Source organism: Stegostoma tigrinum, chromosome 30 (genome assembly GCF_030684315.1).
Source record: "Stegostoma tigrinum isolate sSteTig4 chromosome 30, sSteTig4.hap1, whole genome shotgun sequence".
Lineage (NCBI taxonomy): Eukaryota > Metazoa > Chordata > Chondrichthyes > Orectolobiformes > Stegostomatidae > Stegostoma > Stegostoma tigrinum.
In genome coordinates, this window is record NC_081383.1 from 36066076 (window position 1) to 36081325 (window position 15250).

A 15250-nucleotide genomic window follows, 5' to 3' on the forward strand; every position below is an offset into this window, starting at 1 on the left:
TGGTCACTATTTTAACAATGGCAAATAATTGCCCTGAGCAAACATTGCACCGCAGGATACTATTCCCTTCAATTCTGTTTTGCTGTGCTGTCTGTTTATTGCCAAGTGCAGCCCCTTTAAGATTGCTTCATGGGTGCATATGCTTACATCTTAAAAAAGGGAACACTGGCAGATGTGTTCCGCACTGTTTTGTAGCCTTGCACCTGTGTACCTTAAAGGAACATTGTAATGGGATATCACGACCTTGAGTGATATGTAACAGTAAGTCAACAACTTTTTTTACACCTCTCCTGATTTCTACTTCCTCTAGAAACAAAATGATTTGGAGACAACATAAAGTGTGCTCCCAGGTCATTATCATCTGTCCACCACTATGACAAAGTCATGATTTAGGCTTGTATGGTCTGGTCTAACAAATGCAAATAATTCATAACAAATGTAAAGTCTTCTGCAACTATCCTGCTACTGGGCTTGAACTGCAGATCAACAAATACAGATGTAGAATATAATTGAGAAACTAAGTTTAATACACGTCAAGTGCAACTTCAATTTTGTCTGTGTAAAAAAAAGGTCAGATCTGCCTTAGCTAAAGAATCTCCTGCAGATGGTTTGAGATTTCATTGGGCATTGAAATCCAAGCAATTTTTACTGGGAAATTCCTGGAGGCTTTTCTTGACCTGCTGCGATGGTTTTGCCACACATTTAATAGAGTCCCATTGCCAATGTAAACAAGCAATCTGCTGAACATCCAGCAAAGTAATGGTTGTGCAGAGTATCTAATTATTCAGAGATAATGGGAACTGCAGATGCTGGAGAATCCGAGATAACAAAGTGTGGAGCTGGATGAACACAGCAGGCCAAGCAGCATCTTAGGAGCGCAAAAGCTGACGTTTCGGGAAGGGTCTAGGCCTGAAACGTCAGCTTTTGTGCTCCTAAGATGCTGCTTGGCCTGCTGTGTTCATCCAGCTTCACACTTCGTTATCCAATTAATTCCGTGGCCCCTCATCTTTGCCAGCTGTCGTTGAATTCAAGGATGAGATCCAGTCAGGATTGCACAACGCTGCTGTGTGTTTTCATGTGATTGAAAGAGCCAATTCCTTACCTGCAGATCTTTATTGGGATATTGGGCAGCATATCCCACAAGTTAGTAGGATCCAGAATGCAGGATTTGCTTCCTTTACATTCCCTGTCTACAGCCGTTTGGCCTGTCATTAAGATGTTATAACTCAAAGTGTGATACAGTTTGATGGAGAAATTGTTGTCATTCTGAATGACTGGGAGAGAACTGTTCACATGCATTAATATAAATACTGCCATACTTCAGTATTTTTGGAGCATTTTCTTTGTGCTCCTCTGGAACACTGGTCCTCCCCTGGAAGTGTGAGTATCACTGTAGAATTGTGAAAACAGGACCTAGCAGGGCTGACCATTTTCAGCCTTTCAGGCCCAACATCCAACCCATCTTACTTCATTGTCGGGAGTTCTTCGGGTCTAATGTTCCAGTTTGCACTCTGCCAGGGATTGATTGGAATCTTAAAAATGCATTATGGTTAAACTCTTTGTATCATTAAACAATAGCTACTGATCTCAACACAGACATGCACTGAGTCAAGATCTTTTGATCTAAATAACGTTGTGGTTTTTAGATAAGGGAAAGATTGCTGAAAGATGATATCAACAAGCTTTACATTAGAAGATCATCTGGAAGTGTCAGTATCACTGAGCTACAGAATTCGTACTTGCCTGGCTGACAGAAACTGAAGTAGATCAGACCATTCAAAATAAGGGAAATAACTTGAAAAGCGAAAATTGCCATAGTCCCAGAGGACCATGGGCTGCTTTCTCAATAGATTAGCACCTCCAATGCTGATGTCCAGTCTGGTCGGAATATTAAATTGCTTTTGAGCGGTCAAGCTGAACTTGTAGCTGACATCCTGAGTGGACTTTACCAGGTGAATGGTAAAAGAATGTCTCCTGTTATGAGAAAATCTGGAACTAGGGATCACAGTTTAAAAATTAGGGTTGACCCATTGAAGACAGATAAGAAATTTTTTTTCCTCTTTCTGGGGATTGTGTCTCTTTGGAATTCCTTCCTCAGTGGATTTAGAGTCTTTAAATATTTTTAAGGCAGAAGGAGATAGATTCTGGATTATGTGGCAATGAGTTCCACAGATATACCACCCTCTGGCTGAAGAAATTCCTCCTCATCTCAGTTCTAAAAGACCACCCTTCACTCTGGGTCCTAATCTGTCCTGCGAGTGGAAACATCATCTCCACATCCACTCGATCCAGGCCTTTCAGTATTTCAATGAGATTTCTCACTTATCCTTCTAAACTCCATCTAGTGCGGATCCAGAGTTTTCAAACGCTATGACGACAAGCCCTTCAATCCCAGGATCATTCTTGAAAACCTCCGAGTATCCTCCATTGCCTTAGATATGGGACCCAAAACTGCTCACAATATTCCAAACATGGTCTGACCAGAGTCCCAAACAGTCTCAGCAGTACATCTCTACTCTTGTATTCGAACCCTTTTGAAATAAATGCTAGCATTGCATTTGCCTTCCTAACCGCCAATGGAATGTAAACCTTAAGAGAATCCTGAACTAGGATTCTTAAGTCCCTTTGAGCTTCAGACTTACAAAGCCTTTCCCCATTTAGAAGATAGCCTACACCTCACTTCTTCCTACCAAAGTGTGTCGTCTTGCACCTTCCCACATTACATTCCATTTGCACTGCTTTGCCTGCCAACACCAGAAGTTCTTATCTTATTTAGCAGCTTCCTGCGTGACACCTTGTCAAAGACCTTCTGGAAATCCAAGCAGATCACATCAACTGGCTCTTCTTTGTCTAACTTGCTTGTTACCTCCTCAAAGAATTCTAACATATTTATCAGGCGTGATCACCCCTGAGATGAAGACTTGCTGACTCAGCCTCATTTTACCATGCACTACCAAGTACTCTACAATCTTATACTTAATAACAGACTCTCAAATCTTACTAAGAACCGAGGTCAGGCTAACTGACCTATGGTCTTCCTGTCTTCTGCCTTCCCTCCCTTCTTAAGCATGGGTGTCAAATTTGTCATTTTTCAGTACTGTCAGACCCTCCCTGACTTTGATCCATGAAAGATCACCACAAATGCCTGTGCAATTTCCTCAGTTATCTCCTTCAGAACTCTAGGATGTGATCCATCTGGTCCAGGTGATTTATCATCGTTAGACCTCTCAGCTTCTGCAGCACCTTCTCCTGAGTGATGGCCTCACCTCTTGCGCCTGACTCTCAAAGTTCTGTATGCTGTCTTGGCCATATAGTACCATGTCTGGATGGTATGTGGTTTGATGGGGAAATTGCAGATTGTGTTTTTACCATGTGTCTGCTGCCCTTGTCCTTCTAGGTGTTTTATTTAATTGTCACACTATATTGAGGACATTAGCTGTGTTAAAAACAAAAATGAAGTTTGAATAAAAGTATGATTAAAACATTGAATTTTCTACAATTCTTCCAAACTTGTGGGTTACCAATCATCGCTGCTTTATTAATTTTTAGCTTTAGCCATATGTTTTTCACTTGGAATTCTTACCCTGTTTCTGCAGCTCCCATGATCACTACAGAGAAAACCTCATTTCCATTGTTTCATGAGGTTTATTGTGGCTGTCATGTCCACAAGCCATGAAGAGACCATAAATTGTTTTAAAATTTACACTTACTTGTTTAAATTTTAAATAAACTTTGTTGGACTACATCATGGCCCATCACATGATGCAAACTGAGTGCAATTTCTGGAAGGATTCTGATCAGCATTTACCAGGTCAGTATTTAGGTAGTATCCTCCTGGAATATCATACCCATGCATTGTGTGGACCTTGCAGGCCACAAACAGGAAAAGACCACGATTCAATACATATCCCCAATCAGTTCAAAACAAAGGCGATATTTTGAATCTCATTATGCCTGAAATGATGCTGGAAGCTCACTACTGATCACATACAAACAACTGTCCTAGCCACAGAGAGATGGAAAGTAATTGTTACATAGAAAATATCTCATGAGGTTGAAACAGATTCATTTGAGGTCAGAAGTCACACAACACCAAGTTAAAGTCCAGGTATATTGATCATCCAGTACTCCCCTGGAGAGGAGAAACTACACAATGTTCTTCACAGGCTTCGACACATCATTGATGATGACAAACATCTCGTCAAGATCATCCCTACGCTCCCACCCACTTCTCACCTTCAAACAACCGCCAAATCTTAAGCAGACCAATCATTCATAGCAAACTATCCAGCCTTCAGGACAACAACCGGCCACAACACTACACAACCCCACCATGGCAACCTCTGCCTGACATGTCAGATCATCGGCATGGATACAACCATCACACGTGGGAACACCACTCACCACGTACAGGGCAGACAGCCATGTGACTTGGCCAATTTGTCCGCCTCATGTGCTGTAGACAAGGATGCCCTGAAGCATGGTATATTGGCAAGACACAGACACTATGGCAATGGATGAACGGATAGTGCACAACAATCACCAGACAGGAATGCTCCCTCCCAATTGGGGAACACTGCATTCAGCTTCCAATCTTTGGGTAAGCATCCTCCAAGGTGGCCTTCGAGATACACAACAGCTCAGAATCACCAAGGAGAAACTGATAGCCAAGTTCTGTACCCATAAAGACGGCCTCAACTGTGATCTTGGGTTTATGTTGCGCTACATGTAACCCCACCACACTGTTCTGTATCTGTAAAATCTTCCTTACTCTCCTGTTTGAACACCACCACCTTGATAACTTGTTATGATCTCTACCTTAATTAGTTTGTACAGTTTTGGAATACCTGAAACTTTGGTTAGACCCTTGGCATGTGACTCTTATACCTATCATATTATTCCAGCCCGTTAGTTTGTCTCCAGCACCACCTTATTTTTAATTTTTTGTAATTATCTCTCTGCCTCAATTAATTGGATTATAGGTCAACACCTCCACTTGCAATTCAGCTGATGCTTTAGTCACACTGTCTGACACTTTTGATCACCTGCAGAGACTTATTATTTAGCCTGTCAACATTCCACTCATGCCGTGTGTGATCTTTTGATCTCTCTGCCTATAAATTCTGTGCTTGTATGCTTTTCTTCACTTCGCCTGACAAAGAGGCAATGCTCCAAAAACTTGTGATCTCAAATAGACCTGTTGGGCTGTAAGCTGGTGTTGTGTGACTTCTGACCTTGTCCACCCCAGTCCAATACCGGCAACTCCACACCACAGATTCATCCGGGAACCCCATTTCATGATCAAAACTCCTAGATGTTGTAAAAGGATTTAACTGTATATTTTCTGAACCCTTACTTTAGCCTGGTAAGGATCTAGATACTTTTAACACCAGTCTGTGAAACATCTAAACCAGTTAGCACTGCAGCCAGGAACCAGGCTGAACTAAGCTTGCCTCAGGTCTCAACCTCTGAAACCTAGTTTTCAGGAAGAAATCTTATATTTACATAAAACGTGGATCAAACACCATCTTGCACAACTGCACGCACTCAAATATAAGCTCATTGAGAAAGATATTGATTTTCTGGATTCAGATTAAAGAAAAACAAACATTAATATCCAGTGAAGGTTCTTGTATGTGTGCACTGTGACAAACCTTCCCCAGATTTCACTGCATGACTATGCCACACTTCTGTTTCAAAGCCTAAAGCAACTTTGTTGTGAGCCTTTTAAAAGTTGAACTTGATACTTGACAAAGTTGAAGAGACACTGCCTGTTTCAAAATAGAAAAGAAACAAAAATTTTTTCGTTTACAAATCTCAACTTATGAACAGAAGAAGATAAAAATAAAATCATTCAATTCAACCCTTCCCTTTATCTTTAACAGTGGCTAAACATAAATACCCTTTATGGAATATCACAACAGTCAACTCACCTTTTAGTCTTTGTTACTCAATCTTCATGAAATTCAAATTTATTTTGCGTGTGTCAACATGCACCAGCTACCTTATCTTCATGAAAACACCACCATACATTTTCTTAGTAAATTATTTGGACATATACATTCAGATCCTATCATTGCAATTTGAAATTTCCAATCCAAAAGTAATCCAATCCATTAATTGCCATTATGGAAGAAATCATGTGTGATTCCAGTCCAATGCAATTGATTACTAATCACCCTCTGAAGCAGCTAAACAAATCAATTACTGAATTCAAGCTGGGCCGCTGGAGATGTTAGCCTCATAAAAGTATTTTTTTCTGTGATCCTGCACTCACACAGACATCCTTGACTTGAGGGCTGTGTATCTTTGTCGGATTTTAATTCCTATCCAGTAAGCCTCAAAATAGTGTAGGATTGCTCTATGAAGATGCAGCGAATAAAACTGACTTATATTAACTAAATGATATTCTGTTTTAATCCTGGGATATAGAATCATAGTGCTGTATGGAGCAGACCCTTCGGTCCAACTGATCCATGCTGACCAGATACCTTAAATTAATCTAGTCCCATTTGCCAGCATTTGGCCCATATCCCCCCCAAACCCTTCCTATTTATATATCCATCCAGATGCCTTCTAAAGGTTATAATTGTACCAGACTTCAGCACTTCCTCTGGCAGTTGTTCCATACATGCACCACCTTCTGTGAGAAAAAGTTGCCCCTTTCGGTCACTTTTACATCTTTCCCCTCTCACCTTAAACCTATTCCCTGTAGTTTTGGACTCCGCTACCTGGGGATAAAAGGTCTTGACTATTCACCCTATCTATGCCCCTCATGATGTTCTAAACTTCTATAAGATCACCCCTTAGTCTCTGATGCTCCAGGGAAAATAGCCCCAGCCTATTCAGCTTTTTGCTATAGCTCAAACCCTCCAACCCTTGTAATAGTCTTGTAAATCTTTTCTGAACCCTTTCAAGTTTCACAACATCCTTCCTATAGCAGGGAGGCCAGTTTTACCTTCAATACTCCAAAAGTACTGAAGCAATGCCCTATATGGTTGCAACAGTCTAAATGTCAACTCCTATACTCAACGCACTGACGAATAAAGGCAAGCGTACCAAACACCGCCTTCACTCCTGTATCTACTTACGACTCCACTTTCAAGGAACCATGAACCTGCATTCCAAGGTCTCTTCGTTCAGCAACACTCCCCAGAACCTTTCCATTAAATGTATAAGTCCTGCCCTGATTTGCCTTTACAAGATGCAGTATCTCACATTTACCTAAATTAAAGTCCATGTGCTGCTTCTCAGTCCATTGGCCCATCTGATCACGGTCCCGTTGTACTCTGAGGTAACCTTCTTCGCTGTCCACTATACCTCCAATTCTGGTGTCATCTGCAAACTTGCTAACTATACCTCCTGTGTTCACATCCAGATCATTTATGCGAATGATGAAAAGCAGTGGACCCAGCACCAATCCTTGTGGCACACTGCTGGTCACAGGTCTCCAAACTGAAAAACAAACCTCCGCTACCACTTTCTGTCTCTTACGTTAGAGACTGTTCCATATTGAAGTGGCTAGTTCTCCATGTATTCCATGTGATCTAACCTTGCTAACCAGGCTAGCATGCGGAACTTTGTTGAATGCCTTACTGATGTCCATCTAGGTCACATCCACTGCTCTGCCTTCATCAAGCCTTTTTGTTACTTTTTGAAAAAAACTTAATGGGACATGATTTCGCATACACCAATCCATCTGGACTATCCCTAATCAGTCCTTGCCTTTCTAAATAGATGTAAATCCTGTCCCTCATGATCTCCTCCTCCAACGTGCCAACCACTAATGTCAGGTTCACTGGTCTGTGGCCTTTCCTTACCACCTTTCTTAAATAGTGGCACCACATTAGCCAACCTCCAGTCTTCTGGCACCTCACCTGTGGCTATCGATGATACAAATATCTCAGCAAGGGGCCCAGCAATCACTTCTCTAGCTTCCCACAGAGTGTTAGGATGCACCTGATCAGGTCCCAGGGACTTATCCACCTTTATGCATTTTAAGACGTCATTAACCTCCTCCTCCGCAATAGGGACATCTTTCAAGAAGTCACTTTTTATTTCCCCAAGTCCTCTAACTTCCATATCCTTCTCAGCAGTAAACACTGATGCAAAATACTCATTTAGCCATCTCCTGTGATTCCACACATATCTAAAGAAAGAATTTGTTCTTTAGCATCATCAGGATGTCACAAAGCATCTTTCAGCCAATTAAAGTAGGCACTTATAAACTCACTGTTGTAATGTGTAAAACACAGTTGCCATGTGTGCATAGTAAGATCCCACAAATAGTAATTTGATAATGACAAGATCATCTACTTTAGTATTGTTAGAAGGATACAGATGGTGTCAATCTACAGGGGTAGGCAGGACCTGGCTTTATTAACTGATCCTAAAGACAGCATTCTAATAACTCAACACTTCCTCAGGACTGCAGTGGAATATTAACTAGATTTGTGTTGTGAAGTGGAAATTCAACATTTAATTTTTTGTGTCAGAAATTCACATGTTATGATTGAGCAACAGGAAGAATAATTTAGGGTTAGAATTCCAAGCAAACATTCCTTCTTAAAGTAACCTTGTGATAAGCAACATATCATCAGCAGGCTGAATACTGGGAATAAGTTGGCATTGCATTGGTTCTTGTGAACAGCTATGTCTCTGAAAACCATATAAAAGCAAGATATTTAATTATAGAAATGCATTATCTCTTGACAAAGTTCAATATATAATACAGACACAAATCACTGTCATGTAAACAAAGCCATATTGGTGATGTTGTACTATTAAGAACGGAAGATGAACTTAAAAATGGGAATGTTGTTTAATTACTGCCCAAGTCAGATAGTATTGATGAAGCAGAGAGGCTGCTGAAGGACTTGGATAGGCTAGGACGGTGGGGAAAGAAGTGGCAAATGGAATAATATGAGAAAGTGAGGTTATGTATTTTGGAAGGAATAAAAGAGATGCAGATGATTTTCTAAATGGGGAGAGACTTTGCAAATCAGAAGCACAAAGAGACTTAGGAGCCCTTGTTCAGAATTATCTTAAGGTTAAGGTTGAGGGCTTTGGGACTGTACTCAGAGTTTATAAGGATGAGGGGGAGGATCTCATTGAAACTTACAGAATACTGAGAGGGTAGAGTTGGCTTGGAGAAGATGTTTCCACTGTAGAAGAGACTAGGACCCGACAGCACAGCCTCAGAGTGACAGGATGACCCTTTAGGTCTGAGATCAGGAGGAATTTCTTCAGCCAGAGAATGGTGAATCTGTGGAGCCCCTTGCTGCAGGAGGCTGTTGAGGCCAAGTTAGTAAGTACATTTAATAGGTTGGTTGTCGATTAGTCAAGGATCAAAGGTTATGGGGAGAAGGCAGGAGGATGCAGTTAAAAGACATGTCAACTATGATCGAATGGCAGAGCAGACTCAATGGGCTAAATGACCTAAATTATCTGCTCCCATATCTTATGGTTTAACAGCATGTTAGCAGTTACAGTACTGGGGAGGTGGCAGATGTTAATATTTATGAGAATAATCTAGGTTGTTGTGGAGAGATCCAGAATCCCAAAGTCTACACTTTATCTCCAAGACAACACATCGGTTCACAAGAACCTCTGCTCCTAATTATATTTGGAGTATCGTACATTTGTAAGCAGATTGAATTGATTAGTTTCGCTCCCAGGCAAAACTAATTTGATGAATAAGTAGCAAATCTTTAATTCACTTGTCCCCAGGCAAAAAACGTCCCACTATTTCAATGTTGCTCAATGACACTTTTTTCTTTCTTTTTAAAGGTCTGTTTAACATTTTCCACGAAAACAGGGCTCCTTTAAGATCCTCGCACCTCAAAAAAAAGCGCGACCGTTTTGTTTCACCCCAAAAGACTCCATTTGCTTTCCTGAAGGCGCCGAGAACGGTTTTTCTCCGCCCACACCTACTTCAAACGAGTTAGTAAACCTACGAATGCAGGATTGCAGAGCGAGTGCTGCAGACTGTGTGTCTGGAGGAGCATTAAACCAACTAGTCTGCATTTACTCAAGCTGTCAAGAAAATGCCAAGACAGACACAGAATACAAACTGCAGACATCCAACCTCCGTCGGTCTGTCGAAGGAAACACGATTGTAAATTGTCACTTGTGTGTCCATTGAACATGTCACAAAGTAACATTAATGAATCAATGCGTTAACCTATCAAACATAAGGATAAGTTGTTTCTGTTGAAAATAGGTCAATTGTCTCGTTTGGAGTGCTCATACGAAGTTTCTGGACTCAACTGTAGAAGAACGTTACCGAACTCGGGTTAAAACCTTGTAACATGATTCGACCTTATCACAACAATGTGATCGCAGGAAAACGTAAAGCGCACCAGTTGAGCCGCTGGTTTACTGAGTGGCCACAGGCTGCTGAAATTTCTGTCACATTCAAGGCAGTGAAATATTTATGCGGTTGTCAAAAGGGCCACTGTGAGTACGTTTTACTTACAGACCCGGTTTCCATAAGCAGCTTGCCAGTTGCCTGCTGACTTCACGGCTGAGGATTTAAATGATTACCTGTATTTGTCGAATTTTGCGAATTTACTCCAGTCCGCCGGGTTACTTTTATAGGATTCCATCAGCGTTTGCACTTCTTCCACGTTGATTTTATCGCTAGAGAAAATCTCATGAAGTTGTTTAATCAGATCGTCTAACGTCTCCGGTACCTGGAACTGTGTCTGATTCATCTTCACGCTTACTTTTTTTTAAAGAAACCAAATAAACAACGGATCAGACCAAAGAAACAAAAGTGAAGTTGAAACTGCCGGAAAACTTATAAGGAGCCTGGAAAATTTCAGGGTGGGCCAGAAGGCGGAGCCTCAGGGAATTAAAGTATCAAGACACTGCCATTGGCAACGGTTGACCAATGGTTCCCTGCATTCTGAGCCAGTGAGTCAAAATATCAAACCGTCTGGATGCCCGCACTTTAAAATTTTGTATCCAATTAAGCCGAAATCTGCTTAGTGTTTGGATTTTTTTTTGTTAGGATTGGAACAAGCCCTCAAGGGCTCGGGTGAAATTTTACAGATTGTTCACATTTCTTTCGGTTCTTGAAATAGACGATGATGTACTTCAAAGTTCTGCCATATTATTGAAGTCATTTTACTGATATTAAAATAGCGAAGGCTGGCAGGATTTAGTTTTATTATATCTCGATGATTGTTCGGCTCAGTAGCGCTCTCCCACTTTATTTATTTATTGTTTCTTGGAATCTGAAGTTGCTGGACAGCATTGGTTGCTCATCTCTAACTGGCCTTGAGAAGGTACCAATGAACTACCATCTCGAACCACTGCAGTTCTTGAGGTGTTATTAAGAAGTTATTAGGATGGGGGTGCCAGTATTTTGACCAGCAATATTGAAGGAAGAGCGATCAGGATGATGAATGGCTTGGAGGTGAACTTGCATGAGGTGATGTTGGCACACATGCACCATCTTTGTCCTTCTTGACGCTTGAAGTCAAAGTTTGGAAAATGCTGTTGAAGGAGCTCTAGTCAGCATTTGGGAGGGACTTATGCATGACTGTTTGGCTCTGATACTGATTTTTAATATTCAATATTCATTTTTCCTAACCAAAACAAAGCAGCAATTGTCAGGGTGCAGTATGTGTATCTTTGAACAAGAAAAAAGTCAATGCAAACTCAGCCTTGCACTTGTGCCCAAATTTCAAAATTTATTACATTTTTCAGTCCCATGATACCAAAAACCTCAATCTCATCTAACATTCACTGATCCTCCCATGAGACCCTCACTGAACCTAGCTGCTATTAGAAGTATTTTTTGCCACCACTACTGCTTCATTCCCTTCCCACACTTAGAGAAGCAGGAAGCACACAAACCTTGTTTCTGTAGCATCTTTTTCTGGATTTGGTTGCCAGCAGCTTGGGGGAACCATTCCACATGAAGCATTGCTAAGGAGGGGGTTCTTCCAGCCTTACCAGTTGCCGTATGAGTTGTTAATCAACCTGTTTGGCCGCATTATGAATGTTCCTTTCATAACTGTCTGGTACTGGAGTAGGATTTGAACTGGAGTTTCTGGCTCAGGGGGCACACTGCACTCTGTGCCACAAAACCTCCCACCTATAAATACAACGGGTGAAATTCAGGATTTCTTCACAAATAACAAGGAGAATTCAAGCATTGAAAGAGGACATGGAATGGTGGGGTTGGGAAGATCAGCAAAACATGGAATAATGCTAATTGAGAGATGGAGATCTAGTCTGCAGTTGCAGTTGAGAGACGTGAAGGATCTGTAGCATAATCAATGCTGGGGGTAAAGGATATCTCAAAGGAAGCTGGAAAGGATCAAATGTCAGAAGCAAATTCATGGTATGAGCCATGCCAAAACTAACGGCATCAGAAGGACCAGGGACCAAGGTTCCTATGAATTTGTATCAGGAGCTACGCCAAGCATGACCTTTATGATCATACTCACTTAACTATTACATAATACGTGTATTCTGATATCAAATCTGATTTAAAAGCTTAATATGAAGCGTCAAGATTGCAGTAGCTAGGAGAGGTTAATTATTTATTTAATTAATTACACTGGTTCCACAACTGGGATAGCAGGAGATGTATGCCTGGAAGGGTCTGTATCCGAAGAAGGCTGTGACTAACACTCTAATGGAAAGAATTAATAGAACTGTAGAAAGAACTTTAAATCCTTCCACTATGGAGGAAACCTGGAAGTGAAGCAGTCCATCACAGCGGACCCCAGAGTTTAAAAGCCAGGCGGGAAAACACACCGACGCTTCATCAGAGGCTGCACTGAGGATTTTACCAAGCATGGTAACGAAATGTCTGCAGAACAACAAACCAGCTCAGCGACCCAACCAACCTCAACGCCCACAACCCGAGCTACAAATCTACTCCAAAACCTTAGAACTTTAAATCAATAAAGAGGGTAGTAGGTTTCATAGAAGTAACAGTGGAAATAATACTAGAAGCAAAAGAAACTTGAAGATAAGAAACAGAATGGATAAGTGCGAAGGTCAGAGTACAGAGAGTGATAAAGATAATAGAAATAATTTTGTTTACGGACAAGAGTTCCTGGAATTTAAAATAAGATGATAAAATATATGAATATATTTGATTAGATAATTGTACATGATCAGCCCACTTATTAAGAAAGATAATAGAGGAAAACTACAAACTTTTTACCCAATTACTTTAACATCTGTTGTCACAAAATTCTTAGTCTATAATTAAGGGTATTTGACCAGACCTTGAAAATTTTAAGCTGACCAGAGAGTCAGCATGTATTTGTAAAGGGTAGGCCAGGCTTGATGGATCTGATTTGGAAATATTTTTGAAGTGGCAACTGATGTAATGTTTCCTGAAATGCCCATGATATTTTTTATATAAACTTTCAAGGAATTTGGTAAAATCCTTCAAGTAACCATTTGCTAAAACTGAAGCTCAAGGAATTGTGGCAAATTATTGACTTGGACATAAATTTTGACTGGCAGGAGATAGGGTGTTTGGATACTCAGCAAGTACACTCTAATTGGCAGGATATGTTTAGTGTAATCCTTTGTCCTGTAAAGATCTGTGTTTGGCCTTCAACTGTTATTGCATTTATCAATCAGTAAAACCTTTGATAGCCTCATTTCTAATTGTATCATTGACTTGATTGACAGTAATGTGGGCATATGTAAATTAAAGCAGAAAATTACTAACAGACATTGATAATTTAAGTGAATTGGCAAATCTGTAAGTAGTATATTTAAGTATTGACACTGTGAAGTCATCCACTTTGGATCCAGAACAGATAGATCATTATAATTTCTAAATAGTGAAAAGGTATAAATAGTGGAGGTCTAAACAAGTTTCGAGAGCTGAAGGTCAGCTTCACAAATCACTAAAGCATCATGAACAAGTACAGGAGGTAATCAAAAATTAATTGATTACATTTAGAAGGCTACTATCCAAGGAAATAGAAGTCATGCTTCAGCTATTCAAAATGTTGGTTAGTCAGAGTTAGGTCAGAAATCAATCAATAATTACTAATTATAAAAGCAACTAAAATGTGATAAGTCAACATGTATGAGGAAAAGCACAAGATGTTTGGGCAGAATGGGGACAGGAACCCAAACAAAAAATAAATTTGCATTTACAAGATAGTAGGAACTGCAGATGCTGGAGAACCTGAGATAACAAAGTGTAGAGCTGGATGAACACAGCAGGTCGAGCAGGAAGGCTGATGTTTTGGGCCTAGGCCCTTCTTCTGAAGACAGTTCAAAGTGCTTTTCATGACTTCATGTCCTAAAGTGTGGTTTTGCCAGATCATAACATTTATTTTGAAGTGTGGTTACTATTAAAATAAAGGAATTTTCCTTAAATTCCTTAAAGTCCTTTGAAACAGCTGTTTGAAAATGACCAGATGATTTTTGTTAATCGTTGTAAATGAAAGCATTCTCCAAGTTGCTGTTTGACACGGTGTCATGTACTTTCTTCACATGCAACTGTGAAACATTATGAGGTAGTTGTGGACATAACTCAGGTTTAAAATTCCATGATCTTCAGCAGAAACTCCTCACTTATCTATATATATTATTTTTATTGTTTGGAGGGAAACTGTTGACCAGGACACCAGGAATCCTGCCTGCTTTTGTTTTTGAAAAAGTACAATAGGACCTTTTGAGTTTAGTTTTGGTATCTTGTTTCAGTTTGATATCTCCACCAGAAGATATCAAGCAATGTAGAACTTCCTCGGTGCTACGAAGTCCAGCCAGGTTATGCACTTTCAGTGCTGCCATTCAGAGGAGGCCATGGTTTAATAGCAAGTTGAGAGGCTACAAAGGCAAGGATTAGGGTTTCAGCAGTAGTTGAGCTAAAGAATTGAACAGTGTTGTTGAGGTGGAAAAGGGTGTTTCTAAGGATGGAATGTATGTGTTTGAAAGCTCAATTGCGATGCCAGAAGTTGCAAACAATCTTGTTTAGTCTCAGACAGTTGTCAGGGAAGGGAACATGCAGTGATTGTAATGAGGTCAGCCAGCTACACATCATAGAATATAAATTCCCTGATTGGATCTGTTAATCTGATCCAAACATGGAGCCCTGGCTGATATATAAAAGGGGTGAGTGCCAGCGATACTGACCCTGGTGCCTGACTCTGTATAACGCAATATTATAGCCAAGGACTGTTCATATGTAAGTAACGAGGTGATTTGGTTATAGAGTCACACAGCACAGAAACAAACCCCTCAGTCCAACCAGTTC

General features: G+C 40.5%; 1 protein-coding gene and 1 long non-coding RNA gene across 3 annotated transcripts in view; one reads left to right on the forward strand and one right to left on the reverse strand.

Annotated features, from left to right (window-relative positions):
• cdo1 (cysteine dioxygenase, type I) overlaps positions 1-10829 on the reverse strand; it is a 34896-nt gene extending 24067 nt beyond the window's left edge. Inside the window, exon 1 of one of the 2 annotated variants that reach the window (XM_048560207.2) lies at positions 10546-10829. In XM_048560207.2, the coding sequence (XP_048416164.1) occupies positions 10546-10715 (170 nt within the window). In that variant the 5' untranslated portion in view covers positions 10716-10829. Of the gene's footprint in view, positions 1-9121; positions 9262-10545 lie in introns of those variants that run through there. The other variant, XM_059638544.1, reaches the window with a different exon arrangement.
• On the forward strand, positions 9427-10777 carry LOC132206087 (uncharacterized). The gene is made up of 2 exons (XR_009442808.1): positions 9427-9643; positions 9790-10777. It is a non-coding gene; the product is annotated as an uncharacterized LOC132206087 (long non-coding RNA).
• Positions 10830-15250: the final 4421 nt, after the last annotated feature.